Below are 15,714 nucleotides of genomic sequence, written 5' to 3' on the forward strand. Positions count from 1 at the left end.
GAGTTGAAAATCCTAGGTTCAGTGTGATGTTTCACCCAAAAACAGCAACTTAAAAGTTTCTGCTCTTTAAATCACAATCTGCCTTACAAACATTGGAGGCCATTGTTTGCTTTGCAGGATTCCTTTAGCATAACTGTCAGTTAAACATCTTGAGATGGGGGAGAAGCATTAAGATGAACAGCACAGCTGCCTTGTGGCAAGATGGGAAACAAATTCAATAAATAAATAAAAGCTCTTGCAAAATTTTACTTTAGCGTTGCTTCTGAAAAAGGTCATGTTTCATTTAGCATTTTTCCTGCATCTTCATAAAAGCCTATATTCGGAACTAGGCTGTGCATATACAGATTCAAGCCATTTGTGAGGACTGACACGCAGTCTCTTTTCAAATCCTGGTTCTTAACAGCGGAATCGTGATGGTGCAGTTGTCACATCATGGGACTTTGCCTTACAATCCAGGTGTGTCGCCCTCTCCCTCGCAAACGATTGTAAAAGTTCCTGAAATAAATACCCTTCAAATGAACAAGTGTGAATGTACAGGTAGTGCTCAACATACAACAGTTCATTTAGTGACCATTCAAAGTTACAAGGGCACTGAAAAAAGTGACATGACCATTTTTCACACTTATGACCATTACCGCATCCCCAGGGTCTTGTGATCAAAATTCAGCCGTTTGGCACCTGACTCATATTTATGACCGATGCAGTATCCTGGGGTCATGTGATCCCCTTTTGCCACCTGACAACAAATGTCTCACTTAGCAACAGAAATGCTGGGCTCAATTGTGGTCGTAGGTTGAGGACTACCTGCAATTGATTTAGGCAACCTCCCTTGCGGAAATTCCACTAGTTAGAGCTAGAACTACAAACAGAAACGCTTCCAAACATAACATAAAACGTCCCGCCGAGTTATTGGGTTCCGAAACGGAAGAAGCAAGCTTAAAGAAAAGCAAATCGCCCGCTCGCCGATCTGATCCGCCCCCGCGCGCGTGCGCACTCGGGTTGGGAACGACTCGCCAGGCGCAAACGTGGCGCCGCCAGGAGCGTCGGGTAGTCTCTGCGCGTGTGCATTGCCAGTGCTGGGCGAGGCCGCGGCACGGTGCGAGCGGTTCGATGGAGTCCGCGGTGGAGGAGCTGATGCCCCGCCTCTTACCCGTAGAGGACTGCGACCTCGCGGAAGACTTCGACCCCACGGTGCCCCCCCGAACTCCCCAAGAGTACTTAAAGCGGGTCCAGTAAGTGAACTGGCCGGTGGTGGCTCCCGCCGAGGGAGGGGGAGGCGGGTTGGGGATGGGACTGCGCTTGGTTGGGTGGGCGAAGTTGGATGAGGTCAACCCGGCGCTAATATTTATATGAAATGGAGTCGGCGCTGTATTTATATTTACTCCTCTGCGGCTTGCATGGAAGTAAAAGCGTTTCTTCTATAATGGTGAACGGTTCTGGTAGGACCTGACAAAGTACTTCAGAGGCTCGCCTGAGTATAGCCTTGCTACTGCTAATGCAATATGGCGGTTTGCTTTGGTGGTGGTGGGATTCCCCCGCATGAAAAAGGAAAAATATCCCAAAGGTGCTTTTTTCAGGAGGCAACTGGACTTTCTAGTTTTTTCTTTTGAAGACGTTTCGCTTCTCAACCCAGAAGCTTCTTCAGCTCTGACCGGATAGCGGAGATTGGAAGGATTTGTCGTATCTTCCTTGCAGACAGCTGGTAATCTGCATCCTTTTTAGAGGGTCGTTAAAGCACTTGGAGGTAAATCTGTGTCCTCAGGATCACCTGAGCTCCTGCTTTGAGTGGTGTGGGATTAGGAATGGATTTCCAGAGAAAAATTGCAGACTAAGGAAGCCAGGAGCACTACTCAGGTGACTCTGAAGACACAGATAAACCTCCAAGTGCTTCAGTGACCCTAAAAGGATGCAGATTACAAACTCTCTGCAAGGAATATAAAACCTTCCATTACCCACTATCCTGTCAAAGCTGAGAAGTGAAACATCTTCAAGAGAAAAAACAAGAAAGTCCAGTTGCCTCCTGAAAAAGCACCTTTGGGACAACTGTGACCTGGATGACTGAGAATCTCTACAGACTTTTAGCTATAAGGAAGGATAACACTGAAATGCGGCTTTGAATCCATTCGTACTGTCCTTTTCATAGTGATGTCTTTGGGTTTTTGCTAATTCTTGTTTTTTTTTACTCTAGTAAAAAAACCTTCTGTCCAAATGATAAATAAGACATGCAGACCTGGTATAATTAAATGATCTGCAGTGGAAATGGAAATGAAAAACATCTGAAACATTTCTGCATTGTGCCATGAATCCAAATCAATTTTAAAACTAAATTCATTATAGCAGCATTTCAAAGAATACATCATATAGCCTAGTTTTGTTCAAACTGTAATCCATTATTATGGATTGTTACATTTGATATGTAACAATCCCATCCACTTTGTCTCATTTTGAAAAACCCAGACTGATGAGCAGACGAAGCTGGAATGATTTTTAAGGATTTTCCAGGCTTAATTCTTTAATTCCTAAATTAGGTTTAATTAGAAATCAAAAAGTATTTAAAATTTCAAACATTTTTATTTTTTAGAATTGAAGCTGCAAAATGTCCTGATGTTGTTGTGGCCCAGATTGATCCCAAGAAACTGAAAAAGAAGCAGACTGTAAATATTTCAGTACGTTTTTTAAAAAAATCATTATTATAAGCATTACAAGTATACTGCTCATGATGATTGGATGTTAACAGTACAATATACTTTTAAGAGATTGCCAATTTTGTAATTAAGAATTCTATATAATCCATCTGCATGGTAGCGAGTCCTACAAAATGAAAGTGGCTGTTTTAAAATTGAATATGACATTCTTTTACTATTACTATTAGAATTTTTAAACAAAATAATTCTATTTTCTATATTTTTTCTGTTTAAGAAAGATTTAAAAATGCAGTAAAAAGAAAAATATTTAAAGAAGCAACTTCTGATCTTTCTTACAGCAATTACCCGCATACTTAATATCACTCCTCTCCTATCAAGTTACATCACATAATTCACTTCTTCCCATATTTGATCCTTTTCAATCAGCTAATTCATAAATCATTAAGGCATTTTTATCCATTTTCAATAAAAAACTTAATAAAGCATTTCCAGTCCTTTAGAAAAGTACTTATTGTTTCCTCCATGATCAAGCAGATCAATTTTGCCATTTATGCAAATTCTTTCATCTTTACAGTGTAATCCTTCATTGTAGATAGTCCTGCTTTTTTGAAAAATTTTCCTGTATATGTGAATAACATGACATTCTTAATATTCTCATTGTGTTGCCTGTGGTTTTTTTAGATTTCAGGGTGTCAACCTGCTCCTGAAGGATATTCTCCAACTCTGAAATGGCAACAGCAACAAGTGTCTCATTTTTCAACCGTACGCCAGGTATACATACATACCAGTATATAAATTCAGTGATTTTATGTTGAGTGTTTCTTATGACAGTGCTTATTCTGGTCTTTGCAGGCATAATTCCCATTTTTAGGAAGATGGCACTTTACTACTATTGTTGTTTGCTATCAGTGAGAATTTCCAAGGTGTAGAACTCATTAGGTGCTTCTCAGCCAAATATACCTCACAAACATGATATTATGGAAAAAGTTAGGTTTTATTTTGCGTTTACATATAAATGCATATGTAATAAAATAGTACTAAAAGTACTAGTGGTACTAATATTCCACTTTGAAGGCTTAAACACGCACACCAAAATGAAATAACTTTATTTATTTATACGGTTTGTAAAAAGAAAAGTGACACTGGTTAATATTCTGGTCAATATCAATCCCCAAAGTTTATAGGACTGTTGGCTATTATGTGGGGTAATCTACAGTTAGATTTACAAACTAAGACTGCAGACTTAATTCAAGTCCTAACCAAGGATGTAAAAATTATTAACGTGGCATCTAAGAATATGGGCAGTTTCAAGCAGGGTGGTTTTGTTATTATTATGGTTTATCGCAGTCAGCAGTTATTCAGACTGGATTTGGCTTTTTTGTCTTGCTATCAAGTCCTTCCCAAGGACCTGGGATAGACAGGTATGGATATTTGATGGTATTATTGATCATTGTTATTTGCAGTAATAGTAAAAATAATATGAATTTTATTGTAATAAGTGCTTGGGGATCAATGAACAGTTTGAAACTTTATGAAGGGGATCAATGAGCTGAAGCGTTTGGCCCTGGTATGCAAAGTTAAAACCAGTTAGAATAAAAATCCAAATAATAAATTTCCAATCTTGTAAACAACTCTCAAAACACAATGCCAGTTTACCATAAAAACAACATCAGCCAATAGAACTCACTTAGTCTACTGCCCCAATTGCTAAGGGGAAACAGCCAGCCTTTAATGCTATGTGAAAATTTAACAGGATTGGGACCGTCTAAATCTCAAGAGGGATAGCCTTTCTACAGGGTAGATAGTTAAAGAAGGGGGAATTTTTGGATCCAACAAAATCACTTAGTTAATAGAAGGAATTTGGAGCATGCTCTCCCTGTTAAATCCTATTTAATAATAGGATTGTAACCTGAAACGTGAAAAAAGTAAGGTTCTACATTTAGGCCAAAAAAACAAAATGCACAGGTACCAGATATGTGGTACCTTGCTCAATAGTAGTAACTGTGAGAGGGATCTTGGAGTCCTAGTGGACAACCATTTAGATATGAGCCAGCAGTGTGCAGCAGCTGCCAAAAAAGCCAACACAATTCTGGGCTGCATAAACAGAGGGATAGAATCAAGATCACGTGAAGTGTTAATACCACTTTATAATGCCTTGGTAAGGCCACACTTGGAATATTGCATTCAGTTTTGGTCGCCACGATGTAAAAAAGATGTTGAGACTCTAGAAAGAGTGCAGAGAAGAGCAACAAAGATGATTAGGGGACTGGAGGCTAAAACATATGAAGAACGGTTGCAGGAACTGGGTATGTCTAGTTTAATGAAAAGAAGGACTAGGGGAGACATGATAGCAGTGTTCCAATATCTCAGGGGTTGCCACAAAGAAGAGGGAGTCAAACTATTCTCCAAAGCACCTGAGGGTAGAACAAGAAACAATGGGTGGAAACTAATCAAGGAGAGAAGCAACCTAGAACTAAGGAGAAATTTCCTGATAGTTAGAACAATTAATCAGTGGAACAACTTGCCTGCAGAAGTTGTAAATGCTCCAACACTGGAAATTTTTAAGAAAATGTTGGATAGCCATTTGTCTGAAATGGTGTAGGGTTTCCTGCCTGTTGGACTAGAAGACCTCCAAGGTCCCTTCCAACTCTGATATTATTATTATTATAACCTGATTTAAATTTAATTGATTGTATAAATTAAGGAATTAGTTAAATCTCCATAGGGCTAAGAATAGCCATTCTAAAGCAGAAAGGAATGTTTATCAATCCAAACGAAAAGTTCAGCAAGCATAATCACAGCAGAGGTATTTTTGTTGTATGTGAAAAAAATACAGTTTCTATGTATAGTGTCCATCACCTGCAAGTGTGTGTTAAAGTGATCAGATATTTGTTTTATTAGAATCTTTTAATTGATCAAAATTTTATCTTTCAGAGTGTGAACAAGCACAGGGATCACTGGAAAGCACAGCATTTGGACAGCAATGTAACAATGGCAAGTAAAACAATATTTTCAGAATACTGTCAATTTGCATTTAAGCTTTTTTTTCCCAATTGTTTCAGATTCTCGGAGAATGCCTGGACAAGTCCAGTTTTTTTAGCAAGATTTTTCAGAAGTGCTTTGCATTGCCGCCTTCTTAGGGCTGAGAGTGATTAGCCCAAGGTTCCCCAATTGGCTTTATGCCTAAGACAGGGTTAGAACTCAGTTCCTGGTTTCTACCCTGATGCCTTGCAACCCTACACATTCAGACTCAAATAGAGTTCAGAAGTTATATTTGTTTCATGTGTAGGCCTTTATGAATGCATTGACAGCGTTCTTCAGCTAAAAATCATGAAACTTTTTCCTCTGACAGCCTCCTTCCCCTCCCCCTAACTTTGTGGGTGGCTCCTGCTGCTGCTGATATCCAGCCAGCCCAGCCCAGCCCTGAATCTCCTGCGTCAACCTTGCATTAACTACTTTAAATTAAAAATAAACACTGCAGAACCTTGAATAAAGGAAAATAGGTTGGGGGGAAAACCAAATCAATTTATTAAATAGGAAAAATAACTTGACTTTTTTTTTCAATTGTTCAGCCCACAACAGATGATGAAGAAGGTTGGAAAAAATTCTGCTTAGGTGAAAAGTTGTATTTAGAGTTAACAGATCAAATCTCAAATGATGAAAGTCCAGGAATTGATTATGTACAGGTGAGTGTTAAATCTGTCCTAGATAATTATATCACCTTTAAATAACTATATTTTGATCCAAAGTTTGCATGCATGTTGTAAAATATGTATGAAGTTTGTACATCATTCTTAAAATATTTACAATATAATCCCTTGTCCAACAAAATGGGTCTGTCCTGTGGCTGCATATACCTGCAATATTGATTTTATATATTAAATAGAAAAATATTCAGAATTCCAGTGATACTAGAGGCACATTTGGTAGGGTTAAACAGGTCTTCCCAATGGCCACACTACCCTGGGAACCCTTTTAGAAAACTATTACTAAGAAGAAGAATATTATTGTATTGGAGATTGTATTTTTTGTATTTCTCTTTCAAATGAATTTAATTATGTACTGGTTTTACTTGTGGGGAACATAGCTATGAATATACATTAGAAAAGAAGGCTTTAATGTTTAGATAAATAGATATCAGGAACTGGTTTTGAAAATTTAAGTTTCAAGAGAAGCAAATGGTAATTGTTCCATATATTTCTAGAGTTTAATTACATGGAAGCCACACAGAAGTTGAAATAAGATGAGCAGCTATGTAAATGTTTTCAATAAATGAAATATAGTTTAACAAAGCTCTCAACGCTCAAAATATCTATACTATATCTCATAAGAATGACAATTGCACACTAGTGTTCAGTTCTAAAATTAACCTAAGTATTTAGATTTCCAACCATTTTTTAAAATCCAACATATTTTGGTTTCTTTTCATTCAGATTGGCTTTCCTCCATTGTTGAGCATTGTTAGCAGAATGAATCAGGTACTTTATTTTTATTGTCGGTTTCATTTCCATTCAGTCTTGGTGTGGTGAATCCAGCTTTACCTTTTTTTTTTCTTACCTGCCTCCATAGCTTGCTTGAAACACTTGAACTTAGATACAGGTAGTCCTTGACTTACGATCATAATTGAGCCCAAAATTTATGTTACTAAATAACACAGTTACCGTATATACTCGAGTATAAGCCGAGTTTTTCAGCACGTTTTTTGTGCTGAAAAACGTCCCCTCGGCTTATACTCGAGTATATACGGCTTATACTCGAGGTTTTTTTTTTCTTCTTTTTTTCACATTATACCGGATGGCGCAAACTTGGCGGGCTTTTGCATTAGCGCGGGGAAGCCCTGCCGGTGCAGTGAGAGGGCGGGGCAGGGGAGCCACCAGCCTTCTCGGCTGAGGGAGGGAGGGTTTCCCCAACCGGTAGCTGCCTCATTTCCCACCCTCGGCTTATACTCGAGTCCCCAGTTTACCCCAGTTTTTTGGGGTAAAATTGGGGACCTCGGCTTATACTCGGATCGGCTTATATTCGAGTATATATGGTAAGTTAGTTTTGCCTCATTTTATGACCTTTCTTGCTACAGTTGTTAAGTGACTCTGACTTTCCATTGACTTTTCTTGTCAGAGGGTCGCAAAAGGACACTACAACCATTATAAATATGAACCAAATGCCAAGCACCTGAATTTTGATCATGTGACCATGGATATGTTGCAGTGGTCGTAAGTGTGAAAAATTGATGTAATTCACTTTTTTCTGTGCCATTGTTAACTTCAAATGGCCATTAAACAAATGGTTGTAAGTCAAGGACTACATGTGATCCCCAAATAGAAATTGCTCAAGATCTGAAGAACCCTAAAGATTCTTAGCCTTAAAATAGTGATAAGTATGTTTTAAATATGTTATATCTCAATTGTTTTGTAATAAGAGGGAAGATTTTTAAAGGCCCAGTAAAGATGGAGAGAGACAAAAGAATTCTCCATTTCCCTTTTTGACCTGCTAGGCTGCAGCTAACAAAGCATGAGGAATTTCAGAGAGTTCAGTAAAGCACCATATTTTTCAGAGTATAAGATGCTCCAGAGTATAAGATGCACATTAGTTTTTGGGAAGGAAAACAAGAAAAAAAAAATTCTGCCTCTGCCTACCAGCATCCATTGGTATTCATCTGGCTAGCGTCCTTGCAGCAAATAGCCTGGTCAGCTTCAGCATGTTATCTCAGCCTGATTCAGCACAAGTAGCTGATTGGCAGTTGGTCAGCCTCCCAGAATACCGCCAATCAGCTGTTCCAGGCTGCAGGAATCACCACAGCCCATCGCTGCCTCGCGTGTTGTTTTTGGCCTTCATGCACGTTTTCGGCCTCCGCACGTTGCATTTTCAGCCAGTTCCAGACGGCAGGAATCCCCACCGCCTGGACCTGGCCAAAAACGCAACACACAGAGGCAGCGATGTGCTGTGGCAATCCCCGCAGCCTGAAACAGGTCTAAAATGGAGCATGCAGAGGCCAAAAATGGCTGAAGGGTGGGGGCTGGTAGGTGGGCGGGGCTTTGGCAACATTAGATGTATAAGACGCATAGACATTTCCACCCACTTTTGGGGGGGGAGATGTTTCTTGCACTCCAAAAAGTACGGTAATATTTTATTTATTTTTATTTATTTATTTGCATTTATATCCCGCCCTTCTCTGAAGACTCAGGGCGGCTTACACTATGTCAAGCAATAGTCCTCATCCATTTGTATATTATATACAAAGTCAACTTATTGTCCCCAACAATCTGGGTCCTCATTTTACCTACCTTATAAAGGATGGAAGGCTGAGTCAACCTTGGGCCTGGTGGGACTTGAACCTGCAGTAATTGCAAGCAAGCTGCTGTTAATAACAGACTGCATTAATCTGTTGAGCCACCAGAGGGTTGGGGTTTTTGTTTGTTTGTTTTTGCCTTTTAGATGGCCAAATTTTTATAGCTCTTCCATCATTTATTCAGATATAGAATGATTGTTTTAATTTATATGTGTTTGAATTTTTTACACTTATGATAGCTGACAACAAATTAATTTTACACAATTAAGAATAACAGAAAGCAGTACACTGTAAAAACAAGTCTACAGTATAATAGCTCATCATAAATAACATACAGGTGGCAAATAACCAATTCTTAGACATTCTCCAGATTAATTGTGCCTTGAAAAGCTTCTGGAAAATTCTCACTGAGGGGGCCACTCTAACTGCTGAAGAGAGGCTGTTCTGTACCATAGGTTCTATGATGGAGAAGCACTGCTTTCTGGCCTCAGGTCTCCTACTAATAATCCTACTAATAATTATAATAGAAAGTATCCTAATAGGAATCAGTTGGTGGCATAGTTATTTCCACTTTTAAATAAGTTTACATGAGCCCTTTTCACTTGCAGCAAAACAATTTTCCATTTTGCTGTGAACATTAAAAAAATGATTAGGAGAGCCTATAACCCAAAGAATCCAGTAACATTCACTAGAAGAAATAGCATTATAAAAAGATTTAAACAAAACAATAGATTAATGGAAGAGGTAAAAGCAGTTTTGATTTTGTCTAATCCTAGTGGATCTTTAATTTGTTTTAATAAATAAAAACTATATTATGTATTTTCATTATACTACCGTGTTTACCCGAAAATAAGACCCTATCTTATATTTTTTTGAACCCCGAAATAAGTTCTTGGCCTTATTTTCAGGGACGTCTTATTGTTTTGGGGTGCGTGGAGCAAGATGGGGCTCCTCTTGCTGTCTTACCTGATTTCCAGTGCTGCGTTTATATATTTTCAGGGAGGGCTTATTTTGGGGGGGAACTTATTTTTAGCGCATGCACTCAAAAGCTCAATTGGGCTTATTATCAGGGAATGTCTTGTTTTCAGGAAAACAGGGTATCTTGCATACTTTTTAAAATCCTTTTTAGGACAAGCTGTTTCAGCAAGTATTTCATAAGATTGTAAAATATTACTTTTTTCTAATAATTACTCATATATTGAATTCGTCTAGCATTTGTATAAAATACCTAATTATAAATCTGCTCAGTGCACTAGGAAAGAAAACAACCACCATGCAAAATTTTAACAGCTGTTTTTCTATCCCAAAAGGCAACAGTGACCAGTGTCTTGGAATACTTGACAAACTGGCTGGTGGAAAAAGAATTTACTCCAGAGCTGGTAACTTGCAGTTTTATGTTATAAGAGGCATTATCCCCATTGAAATTAAAATGGAAGGAAACTCATTTATTTATTAATAATTTATTTTAATCTGGAATCCTGGCTTTTAGTAAAGCTATAAAAAGGATATGTCCCCCTAAGGTGAGTGATTTCAATTGTCTCTCTTAGAATTTTGAATTGCTTTTAGTTTTTATTATATATATTCCTTTCATACAGATTCAATGTATGCCATAGTTGTATAAAAATCTGTAAAATTTAAATTACCATATTTTTTGGAGTATAAGACGAACTATTTCCCCCCTAAGAGAAGCTGAAATTTTGGGTGCATCTTATACTCCGAATATAGCTTTTTCAAAGCTTTTTTTCATCCCTAACAAGACGCTAGCGAGTGAAGCAATCTTCCATGCTTCGCCTGCTTTTCTCAGTGCTTCTCTCTCCGAAGATCAGCTGTGCTTTAGAAGCTGTTTTTTATTTCCAACCTGGCACGCGCATGCTCAAAACCAGCAAAATAATGTGCTGCAGCCTACCAGACTAAGGACGCTAGCCAGATGAATACCTGATGGGTAGATTTTTTCCCCTATTTTCTTCCTCTAAAACTAAGGTGCGTCTTATACTCCAAAAAAATATGGTACACCTCTAAAACTAACTTTCAAATCTGTTTGTTACATCACTAAAACATATTTTAATTTCTGTAGTTCATGCTGTGCACAAGACTATAAAAAGAATAGCAAGTCAACACCCACTGCATCCTGAATTGGTTTCTCACAATCCTTCTCATTAAATATTTTGAACAATCAAATACAAAATATTATCGTTCTCATGTGAATCTGTAAAACAATTTGCCATTTTCCCACAAAGCTTCATAAACCATTACTGTATAAGGTTTTTTAAAATGTGTACAGGGCCTGTGCAGCCATACTGATTCTGAAAACACTGGTCCTCCTTCATCTATAAGATCTATTAAATATCTGCATTAATTGATTTTGATCTAAGAAATACAGAATTTGTTCCTATTTACCTGTGGTCTTATCACCATGCCTTCAAAAACAAAATCTATTTTTCCTCTAAGTAAAGTTTAGTGGTTTCTTAAAATCTCATTTAAAAAACTTTAATAACCAGACTGAACCTAATTATTGCTTGAAGCAGGGACCATTAAGAAATCCCAAATCTGTACTGAAAAGTAGAAAACGAGACAATAGCCAAAAAAAAACAAAAAAACAGATGGCAAGGGAAATTATTTGCATTGTTGCCAAGAAACTGACATGGATGTGTTCATGGAGATACAAAGAAACAATGCAAAGATGGTTTTATGTTTAAATTCTTATTGCAATTTCTTAAAATTTCTCCAGGGCAGATGGCTTTATGCTTTGTTAGCTTGTCTGGAGAAACCATTATTACCAGAGGCTCACTCTCTAATTCGACAACTGGCTAGGCAATGCTCTGAAGTGAGAGTACTGGAGGTAAGCTTAAGTAGTTGATCCTTGAAGGGGAATACTAGAAGATCCTGATCATGCTAATTGTTTGAAGTCATCATTTCCCTGAAATATGTACATTTTTCACTTGTTATGTTGATATTTCAGAATGATAGTCAAAACTTGAGAAAAGGATAATACCAGTTATTTTAAATGTTCAAAATATGGAGGAGTTGTTTACAGTCTTTGATGAATTTAATGAATATCTAAAAGAGAGAGTTATGTTTTCTACAAATATATTTAGTAGAGCTATCAATCACAGGCAGCTGCCAAAATCCATTATAATTTGTTGGAAATTTCTAATAGTTGATATAAAACAATTGCTTGAAATTTGGTGAAACAAACTATTTAAATGCTTTTCTTCCCTCTAATGCAGGAGAACAAGAATGATGAAAAACTCTCTGCTCTAAACTTGTTGATTTGTTTGGTTGGAAGGTATTGCAAATTATTTTAATTAGTGTACTAAGTTGGCTACAAAAGGAAATCAGTCTCTGCATTATCCTCAAGTGTCTGCACCATTACTTACATAGACCCTTGTTTTGCAATAATAACTTGTAATTTTTACCCAATTCTATCTTTCCAGATAGAATTTAATTTACTTAAAAAGTAAATTATTGGATTATGTTACATAATATTACAACGTTTATTGGCGGCAACTAATATATAGCCATATCATGTGTTTCTCTGATTTCATCTGTGCCTTTCTCATGTCCCTTCATTCGGTATTGTGTATTATTAAGAGACGAGAGCTTAAAATTGCAAAATCAAATTCAATAATGATTGCACCTTCTTTTATAAGATCTTAGCTTCAAATGCTAGGCCTTGAATCACATGCTCTGATTTCATGCAAAGATCAATTCAGGATGTCCTGCATTGAAAGGCATCTGAAGAGTAGTTAAGATAGTATAATTCTCATACCACTATTCAACTAAATGGAAATTTAGACAAGCTATACAGTGAAATTCTGCCGTTCTTTGATACATTTGTTCAAGATTTGTCTGAAGATTTTACTAATATTTATAATATTCATGGATATTTTTTTCCTCCCACCTAACAGGTATTTTGACCAATATGACCTGGCTGACGAGGCATCCTGATAAACATTATATATGCACAAGTTGTTAATCTTTCTCAGGCAGTACTTTCATGACTGAAGTATGAAGAATGGATGCACTACATGTTCCAATGTGACCTTAGTGGATACTTGTATACTTGGTGTTGTTTTTTTTAAAAAACCAGACTGATTTTAGCAAGTGGAGATGTTAATAAAATATTTTCTTACAAATTATTATCCATAATTCAGGTTGCTTGATCTACATACAAACTATGTGTATCTCTTTGAGGTACTACACAATGAATCAATAAGTATCTATCTTATTAAAACCCAGCAGAACTGAAGCAAACTAATCAAAAAGGCTATTTATGTTGAACAATAACATTTTAAAAACATTTTAAGTGTAAACATGAAGGCTTTAAAATACTGTCTTAATTCAGACAATGCATCCATGTTCTCTTGGAAACGCTATGGAAATAGTTTGTCATTGCCTTTCTTCAGAATGTTTCTTGATTGTCCAATCTACCCTAAAATTCTAGGATTTCTTACTGGTCTCCTCTTCAAGTCTGAACAAGGGTACAAACCTGCTTAACTTCTAAGAACAGCAAAATTCATTCAGGTGTTCCCATCTGCTTTGATCCTTCCGTAAAACCAGTCATATATGATACCAAGCTATCCTATACTGTAGAACTTTTTAAAAAAAATAAATTTCCTTTGAATAATATGTTGATAAAATCAAATACTAATTCTATATGTGGAATTGTGGCAAACCCCGATCCTTGGTAGGTATTCTCCGGTCTTAGTTGTTCGCCTGCAGATATTTAATTACCCAACTAGGTAACATCAGAGACCACAAGGACTCCATAATTCAACACTGATCTATGTGTTTATTTAAAACATTTACTATATATAGCCATCCATCTTTTATCAAACTCTGGGCTGCTCCCAATCAATAATTAAAACAATACAACAGCATAATACATTGAACTATATTAAAAACCTGGCAACAAGCTCAAGGTCCCAACATCCATACTAAATCATTTAATCCACCTTATCCTATCCCACTTGGGAGAACCATTTCTTGCATACTTTACAGAAGTCTAGAAGGATAGAGGCCTACCAGACTTCAAGGTGTCTGGAGATTCTCAATCATCCAGGTCATGGTTGTCTGAAAGGTGCTCTTTCAAAAGGCAATTGGACTTTGTTTTTCCTTGAAGATGTTTTGCTTCTTATCCAAGAAGCGTCTTCAGTTTGTTTCCTTAATTCTTCAGAACTTGCCTTTTGAAAAAACACCTATTGGACAAACTTCAAGAAAAGGCATACTTTCTAGATGCCAGTAGATTGCCTTAAGAGTATCCCACCCAGTGGTGGGATTCAAATAATTTAACAACCGGTTCTCTGCCCTAATGATTTCTTCCAACAACCAGTTCACCAAACTGCTCAGAAAGTTAACAACCGGTTCTCCCGAAGTGGTGCGAACTGGCTGAATCCAGGACTTCGTCAACTTCCTGACCTTCGGACCTTCCGCCGCGAGCTTAAGACACATCTATTTATCTATTATCTATTTATCTGCTGCTTCATTCAAAGAATGAAGAAGGAATGGAGGCTTGACGGTTAGCAAAAATCCTTTATTAACAACAAACTAACAGCGAGTAAAAATAGGGCAATATTCCCGAACAAAAACCAACTTCACACACAGCTACTACTTATATAGCAGCTATCACCTGTTGGCCAATGATGGCCACTCATTTATAAGCCAATAGGCAACGATTCTCTAGCCTCATACGCTGCACTCCTCCCCCCATGGATGGCACATGCATAATCCTGCAAGTATGCAGGGCGCCCGGCATAATCGTCCCGATCGACGCAGTTCAGGGCTTCCAGCAGGTTGAACAGAAGGAGGTAGCTCTGGAACCGCAGGAACAACCGGGACCGATGAAGGCGATACCGCAGGAGGGCTGGAAGGCGGCACTGCAGGAGGACTGGAGGGCGGCACCCCAGAAGGGCTAGCCGACGGAGGTGTTGAACCATCCGATAAAGTAGCCATCGGAAACTTTGGTTGTAGTGAGACATCGAAATTGCCAACCGGCTGAAGAGTAGGAACCGAAAGTAATCCATCAGGAGTCCTGCCAGGCGAATCTTGGGGAATTGCAGGGGCAATAAATTTACATCCCCGAATCTGGTCCACATGACGCCGCCAAATCCGCCCATCCTCGAGCTCCACCCTATAAGAACGAGGCCCCGTCACTTGGACAATTCGGCCCGGCAACCACAAGGGATAACCCCCATGGTTCTGGACAAAAACCTGTTCCCCCTCAGTAAAGGTCCTGATACGGCTAGTCGAGGCCAATGGGGTATCAGAGACATAATTGGGATGTAATCTGTCTAGGGTCGTTCGCAGGCGCCGGCCCATAAGAAGCTCGGCTGGGCTGCGATTGGTCATCGGACATGGGGTAGTATGTTGCGCCAAGAGATATTTTGTTAATTTCTCCTGCCATGTTCCCGATCCAAACCGGGTCAGGGCATCCTTAACAGACCGGACAGCTTGTTCAGCCCGGCCATTACTGGCCGGATGGTAGGGCGCAACCTGGGCATGCCTAATGCCCAAACTAGCCATGAACATCTGAAAAACGGCCGAGGTGAACTGTGGCCCGTTATCTGAAACTACGACATCAGGCAAACCGTGGGTGGCAAACAATTTGCTCAGCGCCCGTTTAATAGCCTCAGACGTGGTTGATGCCATAAGAACTGCCTCCACCCAATTAGAGTAAGCATCAACCACTATCAGAAAATTGTGCCCATGGACCGGGCCAGCCAGGTCGATATGAACCCGGGACCAAGGGCTTCCAGGGACCTCCCACCTCGTAGGCATGGCCGC

General features: G+C 38.5%; 2 protein-coding genes across 3 annotated transcripts in view; one reads left to right on the forward strand and one right to left on the reverse strand.

Annotated features, from left to right (window-relative positions):
- Positions 1-410: 410 nt before the first annotated feature.
- The window catches only part of TRAPPC6B (trafficking protein particle complex subunit 6B), a 28,317-nt gene continuing 13,013 nt past the window's right edge, over positions 411-15,714 (reverse strand). The window contains exon 7 of the mRNA XM_058162334.1: positions 411-495. Coding sequence (XP_058018317.1) covers positions 426-495 — 70 coding nt within the window. The 3' untranslated portion in view covers positions 411-425. The remainder of the gene's footprint in view (positions 496-15,714) is intronic.
- On the forward strand, positions 1,057-13,070 carry GEMIN2 (gem nuclear organelle associated protein 2). 2 transcript variants are annotated; one of them, XM_058162332.1, is made up of 10 exons: positions 1,062-1,232; positions 2,582-2,666; positions 3,327-3,416; positions 5,580-5,639; positions 6,218-6,331; positions 7,079-7,123; positions 10,242-10,310; positions 11,660-11,770; positions 12,159-12,217; positions 12,840-13,070. In XM_058162332.1, exons 1-10 carry the CDS (start codon positions 1,111-1,113, stop codon positions 12,877-12,879), a joined length of 795 nt encoding a protein of 264 aa, XP_058018315.1. In that variant the 5' UTR covers positions 1,062-1,110; the 3' UTR covers positions 12,880-13,070. The 2 variants fall into 2 exon arrangements, with proteins under 2 accessions (XP_058018316.1, XP_058018315.1); XM_058162333.1 differs by lacking the exon at positions 11,660-11,770 and having other exon boundaries at positions 1,057-1,232.

The sequence above is a fragment of the Ahaetulla prasina genome, chromosome 1 (genome assembly GCF_028640845.1).
Source record: "Ahaetulla prasina isolate Xishuangbanna chromosome 1, ASM2864084v1, whole genome shotgun sequence".
Lineage (NCBI taxonomy): Eukaryota > Metazoa > Chordata > Lepidosauria > Squamata > Colubridae > Ahaetulla > Ahaetulla prasina.

Excerpts from the sequence above, each read along its gene's own strand:
- GEMIN2 (XM_058162332.1), top strand. The coding sequence starts at position 1,111 with ATGGAGTCCGCGGTGGAGGAGCTGATGCCCCGCCTCTTACCCGTAGAG. Across the intron at positions 10,311-11,659 it reads AAGAATTTACTCCAGAGCTG|GGCAGATGGCTTTATGCTTT; the intron begins GTAACTTGCAGT and ends AAATTTCTCCAG. Across the intron at positions 12,218-12,839 it reads TTGATTTGTTTGGTTGGAAG|GTATTTTGACCAATATGACC; the intron begins GTATTGCAAATT and ends CCCACCTAACAG.